This window comes from Acomys russatus, chromosome 16 (assembly GCF_903995435.1).
Source record: "Acomys russatus chromosome 16, mAcoRus1.1, whole genome shotgun sequence".
Taxonomy (NCBI): Eukaryota; Metazoa; Chordata; class Mammalia; order Rodentia; family Muridae; genus Acomys; species Acomys russatus.
The window spans coordinates 28841690-28861323 of NC_067152.1; the positions used below are offsets into that span (position 1 = coordinate 28841690).

The window sequence follows — 19634 nt, forward strand, 5'->3', positions numbered from 1 at the left end:
CAAATCCAGATTTAAATCTCTTCTTCTCCCACCTTGAGCCAATCTCCTGCCTCCTCCCTGCGACACATCTGTAGTGCCCGGTAATCGCCCCTGAACCTTTGTTAGATTTAGTCTAAGCCGCTCTCCCCACTCAACCCGCGGGACTGTTTATCTTCACCCTCACAGCCGTCTTTCAACCTGTCCTGGCTGCCTAGCCTGAAAAGACAGGGAGTGTTCAAATGTCGCGATCCAGAAGCGGATGCTCTCCAATAAACGACCTTGAACGTGCGCCCTCGGGGCAGCTCTCTTTAACTGTTGGTGGCCTCAGGCACGTGGTGCCCCGTCTCTAGAACACCCTGCCAGGCGCCGCCAGGACCGGGAGAGAAAAGCAACCGAACAAGCAAGCGCAGCCTTGGGCGGGGGGAGGCGGGCTATGGTGTCATATGATTCTCTAATCACATGATCCCTAGAAATGGGGTGTGGGGAGAGAGAGGAAAGGGAGGAGGAGTGTGAATTGAGTAGAAAAGAAACACAGCATTCCAGGAGAGTCCCGCCTCTACGTAGACAAGTAACCAATGGAAGCCCTGGATCTCCGACCCAGGGCTAATGGCAACTGAGGTGGGCGGGCCATCGCGCGGCCGAGCCTTAGTCCCGGAGCTGACCGCCAGATGCCTCCCAGGGAGTGCGGACCCCGACGCAGGTAGGAGGGCCGCTTGCAGACGTCTCCGTGACGACTGTCCGAAGGTCTGGCCAGGCGGTTGTGCAATTGGGGTGTCCTCCGGGGTCTCAGCCCAGAGACAAGAGAAAACCTGCCTCTTGGAACTCCCCTAGGGGTTTCTGATGCACCAACGAGGGTTTTTTTGGGGGGAGGGGGCTTGCTTCGTTTTGTTTTTGGAGGGGTGTGAGCAGTTGGTGTCGAGACCCTCCCTCCCCCCAGTAAGAGGCTCCTCTTGCCCAGCATGTCGGAAAGCTACAGGCCTTTCTCCAGAGCAGGAACCACGCCACTCTTGGGCCAGCTTCTCTCTCTGTCTGCGCCTCCTACCTAATATACGTCTCCAGGTCCCGGCTCTTTATTTCTGGTGCTGCGAGTGGTCTCCGCGGCGGCTTGCAGTGGGTGGGGAATCTCCCACCCTTGGTCCCAGAGCTCCGACCGGTTGAGAGAAGACCTGGGCGTGGTGGCTGAATCCCTGGGTTGTGTCAGCCTTACTTCCTTTCTTGGGGGCGAGAGAGCTAACTTCCGCCTCTCCCCGCCACTTTTCTTTGCTCCTTCTCATCTGGATTGACTCACCTTTTTTGGAGGAATTCATCTCCCCTTGACACTCGGAGTTTGGGGTTGCCACCTAGTGGAAGATTTCGGAGCTAGGGTCTTCAAAGGCAGAGGTTGCCAGGGGCTCACCACTCTAATGAGAGGAATTGCGTCTCCCCTACCCCATCCTGGCAAGGTGATGGCCTCCGGGTTCCTTGACTTAGGGAAAAGGACACTTGAAAAGACCTAGAGAGCCGGGCATGGTGGCGTACGCCTTTAATCCCAGCACTCGGAAGGCAGAGGCAGGCGGATCACTGTGAGTTCAAGGCCAGCCTGGTCTACAAAGTGAGTCCAGAACAGCCAAGACTACACAGAGAAACTCTGTCTCGAAAAACAAACAAATAAACAAAAACAAAAGAAAAGACCTAGAGAAGGAAAGAAAGAGAGAAGAGATCCTTCTATGTAGCCCAGGCTGGCCTCAAATTCACCCTGTAGCCCACTTGCAATCCGCCCACCTCAGCCTCACAAACGCTGGGGTCAAAGGCATGGCTGCCACGCATGAGTGAGATTTCCTGCCCTTCATGGCCATCGATGTCCACACAGATTGCTGAATTAAGACCCAGAGAACCATCTCCGAGGCTCTCAACAATCAAAGTGGCACTTCCAGGACTAAAACCCAACTGGGGACTAGAACTCAGCCCTGTTACCCACCCTGTTTCTATCCTGCGTGCTCCCCCTGCCAGGAAACGCTCCGTGTCCAGGAGGGACATCTGTTGGCGCCGGAATCCAGGCCCGGTATCCTCAGACTGGTTTCCATGACCTGATACTTGGGCGTGAAATTGAAAAGTAAAAGTGATTTTATATATATATATATATATATAATTACTACCTAATACAGTAAAGACAGGGAAAATGGCTCCCTAGAGGGTCTTTGAGCATTGCTGGCTTTGCTGCCCCCAGGCCAAGCAGTCATTCTGGCTTGCTGGGTGAGCCAGCTGAGCTGGGCAAAGGCCTGTTAGGGAAGTGAGAGGCTGGCTTCCTGCGGCTGAGGCAGTGAGGCAGAACACTGATTTGGTCTCCCTGCTTGCAGCTGAGTTTCGATTTCTGCGTTAGGGAGAAACAAAAGGGCCCTGGTGATGTTGGGGAGGGTTCATTGCAAGGTTAGCTTTCTGAGGCCTGCCCAGCATCTTGTGTTCCCTTCTTCCTGGGTGGGGAGGGCACAGCTGTGGCCAGGCGGTGGGGAAAGCAAGCCGAGATGCCATTGGGCACTGTACTTCTGTTATTCACCACTTTCTCAACCCCTTGGTTTCCCATATGATCATGTGACTGCTGACTCTTTTCCCCCCAAGGCTTTTAAAAGGTACAGGTGGGAGTTCAACACCAGGCCTGAAGATGGGGGCTGGCTGTCCTCCTGTGGCTACTTGAAGTCTCCCCTGCCTCCCAGTTAGCCTTCCTGACAGCCCTACTGCCGCCGCCCCTCTCCACTCACCCCTACAGACTCAGGTGTTAGGCAACACAAGTTGACGCTTGTGTTCTTGTCAGCGTTCATGCTCACACTGTGTGCATGCTCACACCGTGTGCAAGCTGGCGCGTGCGAGATGCACACCGGTAGGACGCCGACTCAAGTGTCGCATCTACTTGCTTTCCCGTTCCTTTTGTTGAGGAGATTTCAATAAATCCAAGGTGTGACATGCCTCGGCCTGGGCACAGGTGGAGGGGTGCATGGCCTTTGAGTAGGAAGTGGCACAGGCTTAAGATGGCTGCCAAACTTTTCTTGGCATTTGCAGGCCGACCATGTGGATCCTGGTGAGCTGGCTGGCCTTAGCGACAGGGTTGGTGGCTGGAACATGGTGTCCAGATGGTCAGTTCTGCCCTGTTGCCTGCTGCCCGGACCTGCAAGGAGCCAATTACAGCTGCTGCAACCCTCTTCTGGTGGGTGTCTCATTCCCTCGCTGGCAGCCTGGGCCTTCTGGAAGGCTGGCTACCTTGTTGTACTGGCCAGGAAAGGACTGGCACAGGTCCTTTGGTTTATGTCACCTCTTCTTTCCAGGACACGTTGCCTACGCTAATGAGCCATAGTCTAGGTAATGCCTGCCAGATCCATGGTCACTGTCCTTCTGGCTACTCATGTCTTGTCACCGTGTCTGGGACTTCCAGTTGCTGCCCCTTCCCTAAGGTGAGGATGAAAGGGGAGGTGACTTAAGTTCTACATTTTCACTTTCCCTTCCCCCTTCCAGTCCCAGCCAAAAGGGTCTTGCCCATCTAAGTTTCTCTGTGTCCCGTAGGGTGTGTCTTGTGGTGATGGCCACCACTGCTGCCCCCAAGGTTTCCAATGTAGTGCAGATGGAAAATCCTGCTTCCAAAGATCAGGTGCGTTGGGTCACAGGAGATTGGGGACAGGCGGGGAGGGGCAGGTGGGTGGGCATCCTATGCTACCTGAAGTGCCCAGGAGCCCAACTACCTGGGGTGGTGGCCCAGATTCCTGAGCAGAGGGGCCCGGTTCTGGGAATAGGAGGAGGACAGACAAGGATGCAGAACTCCAGGTGTTGTGGGACATGGAAAGGCCTGAGTGTTTTAACGCCCAGCCCACTTTCACTGGATGCCTGTAGGGGCTAGCTTGTGAGAAGGGTGGCTTGTGGGATCCTGGGAGATCACCTAAGCCCAGGTACCACTAGACGCCCTGCAGCTGTTCCCGTAGCTCCTTTAGTGATAACTGGATTTATGGAATCCTGGACTCTTCCCATCTGCAGATAACCTTGTGGGTGCTATCCAGTGCCCGGGTAGCGAGTTCGAATGCCCGGACTCCTCAACTTGCTGCATTATGGTAGATGGTTCCTGGGGATGCTGCCCTATTCCCCAGGTACAGATGTGGGGAAGTGGTGGTGACCAAGGGGTAGAGGCCTAGAGCTGGGCCTCCCAGAGGTGGAGTCAGGACCATCTATTGTCTTCTCAGGCCTCTTGCTGTGAAGACAGAGTGCATTGCTGTCCCCATGGGGCTTCCTGTGACCTGGTCCACACACGGTGCATTACATCCACGGGCACTCACGCCCTATTAATGAAGTTCCCTGCGCAGAGGGCCAACAGGCCAGGTGAGGGGGTGAGAACCCCCCCTGGGAAAAGTTCCCCTCCACCTTGGCAGCCCCTCCCCTCACGCCTCATTCTTCTTTCAGCAGCTTTGCCTCTTTCCGTGGTGTGCCCTGACGCACAGACCCAGTGCCCTGACGATTCTACCTGCTGTGAGCTGCCCACAGGGAAGTATGGCTGCTGTCCAATGCCCAATGTGAGTGAAGGGTTGGAGCCAGTCCGGCCTTACGTTGGGCGTCTGGAGATGGGCTGATCTGATCGTTTGGAGCCTCAAGGCTCCTGCTGCCCCCTAGTGGGGGATTGGAGCAATATCAGTCATCTGCCTGGCTTGCTTCCTATGTTTGTTGGATACTGAAAATCAGAGACCTGTCCTTGTCCCGTGCTAGGCCATCTGCTGTTCCGACCACCTGCACTGCTGCCCCCAGGACACTGTATGTGACCTGATCCAGAGTAGGTGTCTATCCAAGGGCTACAGCACAGACCTCCTGACCAAGCTTCCTGGATACCCAGGTACGAGGGCGCAGACTAGACCCCATTTCAACTGCCCAATAAAGATGGCCTCTGCTCGCATCTGGAATGGATGTCGGGTGGGTTGAGATGGCTCCCTGCTGCTCCATTCTTGGCCGTCTTGTTCCAGTGCCTTCTGTGACTTCTGAGTACCTCCCAGTGAAGGAGGTAAAGTGTGACATGGAGGTGAGCTGCCCAGATGGATACACCTGCTGCCGCCTCAACACCGGGAGCTGGGGCTGCTGTCCTTTTGCCAAGGTACCTGGGAGCAGTGGACACACGGGTCCAAACAAGAGGGTGGGGGACCGGAGACTGGCTTGGCTCCAGTTCTCATTGGCCTGTCTCTGTGCACCTTAGGCTGTGTGTTGTGAGGACCATATACACTGCTGCCCGGCAGGGTTTCTCTGTCACACAGAGACAGGAACCTGTGAGATGGGAATCCTCCGGGTACCCTGGATGAAGAAAGTCACAGCCCCCCTCAGCCTGCCAGACCCACGAGTCTTGAAGAGTGACGTTCCCTGTGACAATTTCACTAGCTGTCCTCCTGACAATACCTGCTGCAGACTGAGTTCTGGGGACTGGGGTTGTTGCCCTGTCCCAGAGGTACATGGGTAGGGGGGTAGAAGGGGTGGGGGGCACAGCAGTGTGGAGGTGGGGACAGCATCTTGGCCTGAGCACTCTGCCTAGTCCAGGGTGGTGCCCAGTGCTGTGACTTGTCCCCTGGAGGAGCTATGAGCAGGAGAGGTGGACTCCGCAGTCTCTCTGCAGGAACATTCTTCTCTGCCCACCCTTAGGGCGTCTGCTGCTTAGACCACCAGCATTGCTGCCCTCAGGGCTTCACATGTACACCTGAGGGGTACTGTCAGAAGGGAGACACAATGGTGGCTGCCCTGGAGAAGACGCCTGCCCACCAGACCTCCCTGCCCCAAATAAGAGATATCGGTTGTGACCAGCACACCAGCTGCCCAGTAGGGCAGACCTGCTGCCCAAGCCTGAGGGGAGGCTGGGCCTGCTGCCAGTTGCCCCATGTGAGTCTCCACCCCCCCGCTCCCGCCCCCCCCACTCTGGGAGAAGGGAGCTGTGTCCACCCTGCCCCCCCCCCCCTCGCCCTTGGGATAGGAGTGTGGTGCCATTCGTTCCTTCCTTCACTCAACAGGCTGTGTGCTGTGAAGATCGGCAGCACTGCTGCCCAACTGGGTACACCTGCAATGTAAAGGCGAGGACCTGCGAGAAGGATGTGAACTCCCTGCTGGTGTCTATCCGCCTGACCTTTGGTCCTAAGGCTGGAGGTGTGGAATGCGGGGAAGGGCATTTCTGTCATGATAACCAGACCTGTTGTAGAGCTAGCCAAGGAAGCTGGGCCTGCTGTCCCTACCTAAAGGTCAGTGCTACCCCCTGACCCCCGGGGCTGAGTGTGGTGTGGGCTGAGATCCACCTTGGACAATACTCAACCCTCCCTTGACTGTCCAGGGCATCTGCTGCAGAGATGGGCGTCACTGTTGCCCAACTGGCTTCCACTGTTCAGCCAAGGGAACCAAGTGTTTGCGAAAGAAGATTCCTCGCTGGGATGTGTTTTTGAGGGACCCAGCCGCAAGACCGCTGCTGTAAGGAAGGGCTACAGACTAAACTCCACAGCCCTGGGGACCCTGTTCAGAGGGTATCTACCACTCAGGCCTCCCTAGCACCTCTAGTGATCTCCCTGACCTACTCACCTGTCACCAGAGGAGGTGGGACATCAGACTAAGACCTTCTTTTATGCAAAGAAGGCTGTGCCGAAAGCCCCATTCCAAACTGCCATTTCTTCCTTCTGATTTCTGTGGACCTTGTGGCCAGGTGCTCTTCCCGACCCACAGGTATTGTGTGAGCTTGCTTGTGTGTGTGTGTGTGTCTGTGTGTGTATGTCTGTGTGTGTTTGCTGCAATAAAGTTTGTACACTTTCTTAGCGGTGTCTGATTTGGTGTGCCAGGGTCCACTCGGCGCCATCCCCTCCCCCCCATAGAAACACACACACACACACCTTTAACCTCGCCAGCTTTGTATTTTTTTGTTGTCTAGAGAGTCACCGTCACATTACCCCCTAGTCCCCAGGACCGCTCCAGCCACCAGCCCTGTGACATCCAAGCAGCACCCCTCCCCTCCCAAGGGTCGATCGAGATTGCCCCTCCCTTCCCAGCCCTCACCCTAGCAGCTGAGGCTGGGTTGCCCCTCTGCTCTTCCACAATAGATCTTTCTATATACAGCCACGTTTATACAGGCACTGCTCCCCCACCCCAGCCCTCCTCCCCAGTCCCTATCATGGGGGACCGGGCCCCTCCCACCTCCCTCTTCTCGGAGGCCGATCCAGGGTCCCTTCCCAAGACACTTCCCCCAGCACATACCACAGATGGGCCCAAGCAGGCCCCTGAGCCCCTTCTCCTGGCTAAGAGCGTGTTCCCCCACAGTACCCTGGGGCACGCACTCTGGGAACCTGCACTGGTCACCGGGGCGGTGGCAGACACGCCCCCCCCCAGGCCCGACTACTTGACGTGGAACACCATTAATGGCCGCTCCTCCCGCCGCTGCCAAGGGCTCTTCTTGTCGCCAGCCTCGTCCCCCACCTCCGCCCCCAGCTCGTCTTCCGGGCTGGTGAGCGAGTCGCGCCGCAGCTCGCTGGCGCTGCTGCGGGAACTGTCTCCACGACTGCGGCCCCGACCCCGAGGTACCGTGGCTGCCCGGCCCTCGGGAGCCACCACCTCGTCCAGCAGGGGCGTTAGCGAGTTGTCCTCTGGCGAGCAGAGGCCAGTGCGGCTCTCGCTGCTGCTGGGCTCCGTGTCCTCGCTGAGCGCCAGGCGCGGGGGTGCGGGAGGCGGCGGCACGGGCTGCTGCGCGCGCTCCCGTTCCTCCCTCGGGGGCCTGCGGCGCGCTGGCCGAGCCTCGTGCACGTCGACGCCGGAGTCCAGGCTGGCATCAGTGCTGCGGCCGCCGCCGCCTGCCTGCAGGTCGATGTAGGAGTGGCGCACTTGCGAGTTGGAACGCCCATCCAGGGACACGAACCAGGCGCGCGGGTGAGGCTTCACGCCCAGTTCCAGCAGCTTCTTCTCCGTCAGAGCCTGCAGCTCACCGTTGAGCTGCGCCATAGTGGATTCGTTGAACAACACCGGGATGGTGACCGAGCCGCTGACGGGTGCCGAGCGCCCACCGCCCCAGCCCTCTCCGCCACCGCCGTCAGTCCCCGAACCCGCGTGGCCCTGCATCAGCGGGCGCTGGGGGTCGGGTTGGGGGAAAGGGCGTGTGGGGCCGGCGGCAGAGCCCTCCGGTGGGGTAGCCTCGTCGCCCACTGCAGTGGCGCCCGCCTCGCCGCCCAAACGCACGTAGTGTGCGGGGATCACCAGGGTGGGCATGACGTTGCGGTACACGTTGTCCTTGAGGTGGTCGATGGAGCCGCAAAAGATGAGCTGGCCGGGCTGGCTGAGGGATGGCGGCCGAGCCAGCTGGTCCACCGACTGTGACAGCAGAAAATCGGGGGTCTTGCTCTCCGCCGCCCCCTTGTGGCCAAGGTAGTGGTCAAAGGACGGCGGTGGCGAGGGAGGCTCGTGCAGGAAGGCGGCAGCCCCGGCTGGACCCCGCCGGTATTCATCCAGGCTGGCCTCCAGCCCACTAGGACCCTCGACGGATCGGGCGCCCTTGAGCCCGGCCCCCTCACCGCTGCGGGCACCAGGAGGCTCGGCAGTCGGTCGGCTAGTGGAGCGCGGTTTGGCACGGAAGAAGTCATCCCGGGAGGATGCTAAGTCGCGGGAGCTGGAGAAGGCCGAGTGTAGGGAGCCTGGGGGTGGGGCCTCCGGGTCTCCAGACGAAGTAGGCTCTAGGGGTCCGCCGCAGATGAGTTGGAGTTGAGACATCGACGTGGCCTGATCACGTTTGTTGTCCGAGGGGCCGGAGAGCTGCAGCTTGCGGTGCTGTTGTCTCGGCTTCAAGCAGCGTCTCCTGGAGAGAAGGAAAGAGACAGGACCTTAGGAATGCTGAGGGCAGAGGGGAACTCTGTAAGCCTCATGGTTGCCAACACAAGGGATGAGGAGACAGCAGTGAGGTAGAGACTGGAGGATGCCCGGAATGATCAAGTGAGATGATGGGGAAGCTGTTTGCAGAAAGACCTTACCATGTTACTCCTTTCTCTAAAGCCCCTAGTTTCTTAGCTCTTGCATTGCCGTTCTTTCCTAAACGCACTTTGGGGGGGGATCTTTGTGCGTCTTTGGGACTCCAATGCAGAGCACAATAGCAGGCCTAGGGATTCAGTGACAGAAGGCAGGAGGTGGGGCCCTAGGAGCACTCACCGGCAGTAATAAATCAGTAGACACAGCAGAATGAGTACCAGCAGGGCCAAGGCTGCCAGGATGGTCAGCAGGAAGATCGTGTGGTAGGTGCCGATGTCCTGGATGCCTGAGGTGATGGTAACCAGCCCTGTGCCAGGCAAGGGCTTAGGATGCCCTTGTCTCTACAAGGCCTGAGCTCTCTCAGCCTTCCCCGCCCGCAACTGCCCTCTACCCCCACTGCCCCACCAATCTCACCAGATGTTGGGGAGGCCATGGCAGCTACCCAGTACCCCAGCTGTGAGGAGATAAAAGTCCAGTAGAGCTGCCGGCCTTCCTTCCTAATCACGCCAGTGCCATTTCGTACCCACAGCCCTGGAAGAGGCCAGAGGAGCTTATCAGACTTAATGCTCTGCCACTTCTAACCTATGTGCGCCGCCCCCCACCCCCGTCCCTGCCTCCCCCTGCGGGGGCCCCATTCCTTCCCCAACCTCTAGCACTTGCACCCTGCTGCTAACACTTACCACTCTTGGGGTCAAACCTCCAGGCTGGAATGCTGGTGCCCACAGCCAGGGCACGAGGTTCTGAGGGCACTGGCAGGGACAGGTGAATGGGGCCTGAGAGTGGCACCTCTGTCCCATTGCCTGTCAGCAGGTGTACACTTACAGCAGCCAGGGGTATCAGCTCCAGCCAGGAACCATTGCCTGTGAGAAGAGGACACTGGTCCTAATGGCTAAATCCCTAAGGAAGGAAATGGTCTTCCCTCTACCTGCAGTAAGTAAGTACATGGCCTACCTGAGCTGGAGGCCTCAGTTCCCAAGAAGGCAGGGAAAGCCCGCATTTCCTGCTGGGTGCTGGCAGGTGTGAGGGAAGCCCAAAGCTGGCTGTAGGTAGAGCTGACAGGCAGGCGGGCAGCTCGGCGCTGGGAACTGCACCCAGGGCTGGGAACGGGCACCTGGAGGGGAAGTAGGCACTATGGGAGCCTAACTCTGACCAAGGCAGAAAGCAAGTATCCAGAAGAGAGCCGGGTGGTGGCAGCGCACACCTTTAATCCCAGGACTTGAGAGGCAGAGGTAGGTGGATCTCTGTGAGTTCAAGGCCAGCCTGGTCTACAATGTGAGTCCAGGACAGCCAAGGCTACACAGGGAAACCCTGTCTTGAAAAACAAAAACAAAAACAAAACAAAACAAAAAAGGATCCAAAAAAAGAGAACCAATGACTTAGGACAATTGAAAAGGGATGGTGGCAAAATAGAGAGAGAACTGGGTAGCCACGGATCGTTAACTTGAAGAGATTGTGGTACTGAAACCTCCAGTCCTGGTGACCGTATGACCTTCCGCAAATTACTCGCTTTCTCTGAGATTTCCTTATTAAACCTCTAAAGTGACGTGCATCATGGGGCTGAGGAGAAGGAAGGCACAGTGGTTTAGAGGGTTCCTGTGATGCCAGCACCAACATGGCAGCTCACAACCACCTATAACTCTACTTCCTCTTGTTCGCATGGCACACAGCCACACACTGAAGCGTGGATGAGTGCATGTATACACAAGCACACACATTAATGATAGTCAGGTTCCTGAGCTAATGGCATCTTCTGAGTGGCAGGCGTTGGCTTAGGTCCCAGGATGCAGAGCTGAGACTGAGAGAAGACCCCTGCCTTCATGCTCACGGTCTATGGTTCTTTTTTCTTCTTCTTCATTTCTCTTTTCATTTTGTTTTTGTTTTCTTTTTTCCAGGACAGGGTCTCACTATATAGCTCTGCCTGTCCTGGAACTCACAGAGGTACGCCTGACTCTGCTTCCTGAGTGCTGGGATTAAAGGCATGGGCCAGGCTGCATGTGCTGGGTTTTTTGTTTTGTTTTGTTTTGTTTTACAGTTTCTCTAGAACCTTCTGCTATGATGGAAAGAAAGGTTTTGTCTGTGCCGCCCGTCCACTGCCCACTGGATACGTGTGGTTATTGAAACCTGGCCTGTTGGCACACGTGTGCACTTCGGCACATGAGAGCCTGCGGCAGGGGCTGAGGACTCAGGCCACAACTCTGAACTGCAGAGTTCTGAGATATTGTCTCAAAAATGAAAGAAAAAAGCCGGGCGTGGTGGCGCACGCCTTTAATCCCAGCATTCGGGAGGCAGAGGCAGGCGGATCGCTGTGAGTTCGAGGCCAGCCTGGACTACAAAGCGAGTCCAGGATAGCCAAGGCTACAGAGAGACCCTGTCTCAAAAAACCAAAAAAAAAAAAAAAAAAAAAAAAAGAAAGAAAAAGTAGCTGAGGAACTGAATTTATCTTTTTTTAAAAGATTATTTATTTATTTATTTATTTATTTATTTAATGTGAGTGATCCCAGTATAGGCGGTTTTGAGCCACCATGTGGTTGCTGGGACTTAAACTCAGGACCTCTGGAAGAGCAGCCAGTGCTCTTAACCTCTGAGCCATCTCTCCATGCCTCTGAATTTATCTTTTTAAAATAATTTTTCCTTTATTTTTCCTTGTATGAGTGTTTTGTCTGTGATGCATGCCTGTGCACCACAGGTGTGTAGTGCTCTTAGCGGCCAAAAGAGGGCATCATCAGATTTCCCAGGACAAGTTAGTCTGTGAGGCACCCACGTGGGTGCTGGGAGTCCGATAGGACCCAAGTACTTGGAAGAACAAGTGCTCTTAAGCACTGAACCATTTCTACAGCCCCAAAGCATTTTCATTTAGATAGACTCCATTAGCTTACAGTGCTGTGTGTGTGTGTGTGTGTGTGTGTGTGTGTTGGCTGGAACTGAGGGAACAGACATATAAACAGAATTCCAATCCAGTGTGGTCATAGGTAACATTTATTAAGCTTCAAAATATGCTGGATGCTGTCCTAAGCAGTCTATGTATAGTAACCCCCTTAATTAGCCTAAGGCCCCTGAGGTATCAACTCCATTTTATAGATGCATAAATGGAACCAGAGCTTCAGCCACATATCAGGGGCACCATCCTGGAGCCTGGCCCTGTCACCCCGCCCCCCTCTACACAAGCCCGTCTCGCTTTATTTCTAAATGTGGGGAGCCCGGCCCACCCTGTGGGGTTTTGTAGGGTAAGGGAGAAAGAAAGTGGGGATGGCATTTCCAGGCATGCAGGAGAAAAGGACCCGAGGTCACAGGCTACAGTGGGGTAGTGGCTGCTGCATTCTGGAAGGTAGCAACAGCTCTCCGGGCAAGCTCAGTGCTTCCCACTGAGAGCTGTGGAATCCACCAGAGGGCAACAGCAAGCACTGGGGCATCAAAGGTCCATTTGGCATTTTAGGTTCCTGGAAGGCATTGGAGGAGGCCTCTGGTATGGCCTCAGCAAGATGAAGATGGCAATCAATTTGCTAATAAGGACTCAATAAGAATTTAAACTGAAGCCCAGTGGCGGCGGCGGCGGCGGCAGCGGCACGGCGGCGGCGCACGCCTTTAATCCCAGCACTCGGGAGGCAGAGGCAGGCAGATCGCTGTGAGTTCGAGGCCAGCCTGGTCTATAGAGTGAGTCCAGGACAGCCAAGGCTAACATGGAGAAACACTGTCTCAAAAAACAACAACAGCAAAAGAATTTAAACTGGCCAGGTAGTGGTGGCGCACGCCTTTAATCCCAGCACTCGGGAGGCAGAGGCAGGTGGACCTCTGTGAGTTCAAGGCCAGCCTGGTCCACAAAGCAAGTCCAGGACAGCCAGGGCTACATAGAGAAACCCTGTCTCAAAAAAAAAAAAAAAAAAAAAAAATTAAAGTGGGCAGAGGACATCCCTGCTCCAAACCCCACTGTGGCTCTGTCAAACACCTTATATATAAACCTGGCCAGAAAGTGCACTGGCCCCTCACTACTCCCTTCTGCCTGTCAGCTCCATCCAACTCTCTCTCTCTCTCCAGCCAGTCCGTGCAGCCTGCTGCTCCCTTCATTAGCCCCACCACACTTTCCCCAGAGGTGAGGGACATTTCTGCCACTGCCGCCCCCCTTGTTCCGTGACTCCCCCAGGATCTGCAGTGCTGTTTGTCTGTGTTCTCACTTGCCCATGACCACAAGGCAGGCTGTGGGTCTGTTCTTCCTCACCCTCATGCCCCCAGCCCCAGCCATCTGCATGGCAAAGAGCAGGTGTAGACTATGAACGGGGACGGAAGGCCCGCGCACAGGGACCACTGAGGATTGCTGCAAACCACGGGATAGGTGTCCAGTTGCCGTGGAAAGCTCTCACAGCTGCCTCAGAACAGTCAGGCACCCAGTAGGTGTACAACAAACAACATGCATATCCTCTGAAGATAACCGCGAAGTATTTATTGAACACTTGTTTTTTTTTTTTCTCTCAGCACATTTGAGGTAATTTTTTAACTTTAATTTGATGATGTAAGTATTATCCTTCCACTTTTTGTTTTGTTCTCTCTCCCCCCCACCCCAGACAGGGTTTCTCTGTGTAGCCTTGGCTGTCCTGGACTCACTTTGTAGAGCAGGCTGGCCTCGAACTCACAGAGGAGATCGCCCTGCCTCTGCCTCCTGGGTGCATCTTATACACGCATAAAGTAAGGTCCAGGGGTCAAGTGACTCGCCCCAAGGACACCCAGCTACCATATGAAGAAGCAGAGGGTTCTGCATTCAAGGTCAAGGAAGGGGGAAGAGCTATGAAATACAGGGCAGGGTGGGGCTTACCTGGAGAGCCTAAGAGGATGTGCACAAGTTCCTCATAGAGGATGAGGGTGGCAGGCCGCTCCGGGAGCAGATAGAGGCTGACCGATGCATACACTGTAAGACGGGTGGCCTGTCAGCTCTAGACGAAGCATTCCCTTGGTGCCCCCTTCATCTGCATCCCCGCGGCTTCATCTTCCCGCAGCCACCTCTGTACGCCCCAGCCCAGGCAGCAGCTGCTGGGAAGCTGACCCCTCCACCCCCAGGGACTATTTTGGGAAGGGGCTGGGAAGGGGTGGGTCAGCTGCTGTCCTATTCCCCGCTCCCCTCCGCTCCACCTGCCCCTACACTCACACGGCAGCTTGTCAACACGCCACGGCACGGAGTTGGTGAGGAAACCCGGGCGGGCAGCGGTGACCAATACCCAGGTACCCAGGCGGTAACTGAGGGGTAGTGTGGCCACGCCCTCTGAGTCCGTGGTACCAGCAGCCAGCAGAGTGCGGTTCCCAAACACGTCTACTGAGGCCCGGGCCAGGGGCACTAGCTCCCCGCTCACATATACCTGTACCTTGATCAGGATCTCTGTGGAAAGATGGGGTGAAAGGAGGGAGGAGTGAGGAAGGGGGGCTGCTGGGAGAGAGAGGGTTGGGGGCTGACTCGAGCGCAGTGCAGGGGGGTGGGGGGATCAAATCCAGGCGCTCTGTCAGTGGCATTGTGCTCTCTACCAAAGCCCGTGGGGGTCGGGGCGTGAGGCGCTGAGGGGGTTACTTCTGTCTCATTTTTGCCCATGCAAAAACCTTCACACTTTCACATTTCTAAACTCAGGCGAGAGTATGATTGGCGATGTCATCGTTACAATTGATAGCATTTCCCCCCCCCCCCCCATTCTTACTGGTTCACGAAATAAGAATGCGTCTTACAGCTAGCAAAATGCTATATTTGCTAAAGTGTACCCATTTTACAGATAAAGAAAGTGAGGCTTGGAAGGTGTTAGGTTCTTACACTACAGTTAAGTGAGAAATCTGAGCTCCAAACCTAGTAGTCTACTCTAGAAAATAAAAATTTAGCCAGTTGACCTTAAGAGAACAGTGTCTATAAAAAACAACAACAAAAAAAAAACCCAAAAAACAAACAAACAAACAAACAAACAAACAAAAAACACACAAAAAAAAACAGTGTCTGTGGAGAGGAGAGAGGCCAAGAGAGAATGAGTCAGGGGAGAATGAGGTGGAGAGGGAGAAGGCAAGATCAAGTCCCCATTTGAGTTCTCAGGAAAGGGGAAAAAAAAAATCAAAACCCTAAGAGCCTGTCATCCATATCACTCACCCTCTTTCCAGGATCCTTTCCAAAATCTCTTTCTCTTCAAATTTAGGGATCTGCCCCAGCACCTAAATCTAAAGGAATATCTTGATCTCCCCCCGCCCCCAAGCTGGTCAGCTACAGTCAGTCACCATGGCAACACCCTCATCCCTCTCAGGAGATCAAGCAAGAAAGCCGACCCAGGCCCAAGGGAAAATAGTGTGCTGTGCGGGGGACTGGGAAGTATAAAACTTGTAGATTCCCCAGCTATCTGTGACCTCCACCTCGTGGGTATCCTGGCCATGCTGGCCCTACAGGTGGGGTGCTCTGGCCTTGGATGGGGTAATGGGGACTTAAGTTACTTTCATGGATCTCCGCAGTCGACTTCTGCCATGTAACCCTTCCTTCTCAGTACCAGCTTCTCCCTCAAGACCATGCCTGGCCCCTGCCTTCCAGTGGCATAGACAGCGGGGTTCAGTCTCCCAGGAGGCAAGTGGGGAATACACTGGATGCTGGGGGCAAAACTCCCAAGTAGAGACGGAGCCTGGAGCTGAGAGCAGAAAGGGCAGGTGTGTGTGTGTGTGTGTAGAGAGCCACAGAACCTCAAGAAGGCCTTTCATGGAGCCTGACACTCAACAGTGAGTGACAGGCGTCTCATCTCAGGCTTGCAATGCGAAATACCACGCCCGGCCCTGGCATTCCTTCCAGCTGTTCCCAGAGCCCGCTTCCCTCTCCAGGCTAGGACAGAGCCTCTCTCTTCAGGATGGGGCACCCACTCTACCCACTCCCACACTGGCTCTAGAGCAAGGAGTGGCAGCCTCCTGCCCCAGGAGGAATTCTGAGAAGCTAAAAAGGGCCTGACTGCTCCCAGCCCTCTCCGAGGCTAGGAACAGCTGGAGAGAGCAGCTGGGAAGAGGGGGATCCAGGAGTCTGAAATTTCGTCACTTGAGGGAAGCCTTTGGGCTCAAGGGCCAAAGCCTCAGAAGAGGGGAGGAGCCTGGGACAGCGAAACAGAGATGGGCAGGTAAAGCCCGAAGGGGCAGCCAGTGCCAAGCTGGGAGGTGGGGCAGGTGTCTCGCAGACTGTTTCCCTTCCTCCCCACAGCCTGGGCTCCCAGCCAGCTGCCTGAGAGAGAGCCCCTTATTCCTGGCTCTATCCCAGCTAATTCCCGGGGCCCTCCCTCCCCTGGGGTGCAGAGCTTTTGGGGGGGGGAGGAGCTTCCTAACAAGCTTGGGCCTCTTCTCTGAGCAATCAGGGGAAACTAAGGTAGAGGAAGAGTCCCTCTCCACCCTCAAAGGCTGACAGCTCATACAATGTTTGCATCTGTCCACTTTAGGCCTGCCTCATTCCAGGAGGAAATCCGACCTCCTCCCTTCCTCCGGACCCTACTTCCCTCAACCAGAACCAACCCCCCAACCCCCCACCCCCGCGTGCGCCTTTCCTGCCGGCTTCTGGTGGGGGCGGGGGCAGGGGGTTGGGAGGGCGGTGTGAGGAGCAAAGAACACCGTTCCGGGATGGAGCTACAGGCAGGGGAAGAACAGCAGTAGTGGGGTGGTGGCGCAGGAACCTGAAAGATGGGAGAGGGAAGCAGGGGTGAGGAGGGTGGAGGCCCAGAGCATCAAGGAGTGAGTGAGCTGTGGAGTCAGGGTCTCCTTCTCCGATGGCAGGGGCTGCCTCTACCCCACCTCACACACCCATCTGGGCCAGGTTAGGCTTTAGGAGGGTCAGGGTCTTCTCCTTTGACGGTGGGGGTGTATAAGTGAAGTGAAAAGAAGACCTGGAATGTGGTAGGGGAGAGTAGTAGCAAGAGACGGGCTGGACGAGGACGCAGACACCTGCCCTCTCAGCTGGTACTGCCCACAGCTAGCCAGCCAGCTCAGCATGGCTCCACGACCACAGCCCTGCCATGCGCCTTGAGCTAGGAATCAAAATTACCTCTTTTCTCAGCATCCCCCCCTTTCACTGGAGCCCCTCCCTCCAGCATGAGCTTGATCAGTGTTTATTTGGTGCGCCCCAAATTCTAAACCTGGGGGGCTGGCTGGAAGCTGTCAGGCTCCTGGGTGAAAACCCCATTCGAGCAGTCAATCCCGCCCACAGCCTCACCCACTCCCCCTTCTCCCCTCCCCCCCACACCCCCGCCTTGCAGCCCGGCTCTAAGCTCCCAGCCCCCGTCCGGCCCATGGTGGCAGCCGATGTCTGCGCCCCCACCCAGCCTGGGTCGCAGCTAGGGACCCGCGGGGGGCTGCGGAGCCGGCGCCCGCCCCAGCCCGCCCCTGGGCGGGTGTCTTCCGCAGACAATAGCTCTGGCTGCAGCGCCTCGCGGACTAGGAGGGAGAAAAACAAGTCGCAGAAGGCGGCAGCGCCGAGCCTGGAGACCCTCGCCCTCCCCATTGTGTCTCCCCAAGACCCCCACATCAAACAGTCCCCCGATCTCTCCCCCAGAAGCACCGATCTCAGGTCGCCTTCCCCCCAATCCTGGGAGCAGAATACACCCCAAAATCACTAGCACCATGAAGAGAGGGGCCAGCGGTGGCAGCTGATCACGGGGCACAGGCCCACGATCGCCCACCATCGCGGCCGGGACTCACCCTGCGGGCTCGGGGGCTCCGGTGGAGACTTGCCGGGAGCCCGGGAGGCGCCTCCGAGCAGCAGCCCCAGCAGCGGCAGCAGCCGCGCGAAGACACCGGGGCCACTCGGCGGCGGCATCGCGGGGCTCGGCCGGGCCCTAGCGGTCCATCGCTGCCGCCCGGCCCCGCTCGGCCGGCCCCGCTCAGCCCCAGCTCTGCACCGCTCCGAGCGAGCCGCTCGGGCTTGGGCTCCCGCTCCGGCTGCGGCGCCCGCTCGGCGCGATTGTCTCCGCCCGGAGCGGCCGCCAGCGCCCCCTGTAGTCGGCGCCCGGCATGGCCGGCCTGCGGGCACCGCCCCCTCGCGGCCCGGCTCTGCCTGCAGCCCACCCGGCGGCCACCATCCCGTAACTCAAGACTCCAAACAGCAATGGAGTGCTGTGATTAGGGGGCAATCACCCGGGTTGGGCTTCGAGAGCTCTTGAGATGTGGTGTCAAGTGGGGGGGGGGGGGGCTAGGAGAATGGCTATTGCATACTCCTAAGGGTTGTTATTAAAGAGAGAGAGAGAGGACCCCCTTCCTCTACTGGGAAAGCTCGGTCGTATTAAGGAGGCTGCAGTCTCTAACATTGGAAAGCTGATGATCTGCAGTTGTGTCTGGCCTCTCTCTCTCTGTCTCTGTCTCTCTGTCTCTCTCTGTCTCTGTCTCTCTCTGTGTCTCTGTCTCTCTCTGTCTCTCTCCTCTCTGTCTCTCTCTGTCTCTGTCTCTGTCTCTCTCTCTCTCATACCTCACTTTCTAAAACAGGCTAGAGCAAGACAAGCTCCGTACAGCTTTCTGTTCTCACTCCTGTTTTAAACAGGATGCTCTGAAACTCACTAAATAACCCAGACTGGCCTCGAACTCATGACCATCTTCCTGCAGTGCTGGGTTTTCAAATGTGAGCAGCCATGCTCAGCCTCACTTATCCCTTAAAATGGCAAGTATAAGAATCTACACCTAGGGGGCTGGAGAGATGGCTCAGAGGTTAAGAGCACTGCCTGCTCTTCCAAAGGTCCTGAGTTCAATTCCCAGCAACCGCGTGATGGCTCACAACCATCTACAACGAGATCTTGAGAAGGCAGAGCTCTGTGAGTTCAAGGCCACCAGTTCCTGGAACTCTAACATAAGTGTGACAGGAACAGCAATACAATCAATGGTGCTGTTGTTGGCTGGGGGAGTGGCTCACCTTCCCTGGAGTTATAAGACCCTCTTCTTCTGGAGGAGTCACCTGGCTAGAGAGGTCTTGGGGAGGCGGGAGCAGCTGCCTCTGCCACAGAGAATCCCATTGGCTCCGGCTTCATGAACGACAAACTACATCTTCCCTAGCCACGGAACCCCACATTGGAAGACTAGCCCCTAACAGCCTTTCTCTCATCATTTCTGGTTGTCACCATCCCTCAGCTTCTGTTTTGCATGAGCTGGTCCTCCTCCAACCATGCTCTTAACCCTCTCTCCGTTTTCTTTGCCCTGTCACCTCTTCAGCACAACCTACCCAGGAGGGGACCTGAGACAAGGACAGCACCCCCCCACCCCCCCCCCCCCCCGCCAGAGGATACAACAACAGGCTTCGCTCTGGTTAGGTCTCTCTACTTAATGGGCAAACCTACCAGGTCTTTCCCTCCCTCCCTCCCTCCCTTCCCCCTCCCTTTACTTCCTCTTTTCCTTCTTTCCTCCCCTCCCCACTTCCATCTGCTTCCCTCCTCTTCCTCCTCCTTTTTGTCAGTGTCTCACTATTAAGCCTAAACCGTCCTAGAACTTGCCCCCACCCACATACACACACCTCAGACTCCGGTGTAGCTAGCCAAGCGCAGCCGGGGTTGCATGTTAGCTCCTCCTTTTTAATAGAAATTTCCATGCAGCCACATTTCCCCGGTCCTGTGCTTATGTAACCACTTTTTTTTTTTTTGGAACCTAAGCACAGGCTTTAGCATTCATCCTTGCTGAATTTCATCCTGTTGGTCCCAACCCAACTTTACAATCTGTCAGGGCTGCCTTGAATCTGCTTC

At 56.3% G+C, this 19634-nt stretch overlaps 2 protein-coding genes across 3 annotated transcripts; one reads left to right on the forward strand and one right to left on the reverse strand.

The window, feature by feature from the left end:
* The first annotated feature begins 516 nt into the window (after positions 1 to 516).
* Grn (granulin precursor) lies at positions 517 to 6708 on the forward strand. 2 transcript variants are annotated; one of them, XM_051158779.1, is made up of 13 exons: positions 517 to 679; positions 3013 to 3157; positions 3276 to 3401; positions 3511 to 3595; positions 3976 to 4085; positions 4179 to 4314; positions 4396 to 4505; positions 4696 to 4819; positions 4947 to 5074; positions 5174 to 5419; positions 5611 to 5844; positions 5973 to 6197; positions 6287 to 6708. In XM_051158779.1, exons 1-13 carry the CDS (start codon positions 648 to 650, stop codon positions 6422 to 6424), a joined length of 1839 nt encoding a protein of 612 aa, XP_051014736.1. In that variant the 5' UTR covers positions 517 to 647; the 3' UTR covers positions 6425 to 6708. The 2 variants fall into 2 exon arrangements, with proteins under 2 accessions (XP_051014736.1, XP_051014735.1); XM_051158778.1 differs by lacking the exons at positions 517 to 679; positions 3013 to 3157 and having other exon boundaries at positions 3260 to 3401; positions 4399 to 4505.
* Positions 6709 to 7322: 614 nt separating this feature from the next.
* Fam171a2 (family with sequence similarity 171 member A2) lies at positions 7323 to 17776 on the reverse strand. Its single transcript, XM_051158780.1, is given in 9 exon segments — positions 7323 to 8779; positions 9127 to 9253; positions 9361 to 9477; positions 9627 to 9806; positions 9898 to 10027; positions 10029 to 10057; positions 13751 to 13843; positions 14081 to 14308; positions 17614 to 17776. Coding segments are annotated over 9 exon segments (2469 nt in total). The 5' UTR covers positions 17732 to 17776; the 3' UTR covers positions 7323 to 7332.
* Between the last annotated feature and the right edge of the window lie 1858 nt (positions 17777 to 19634).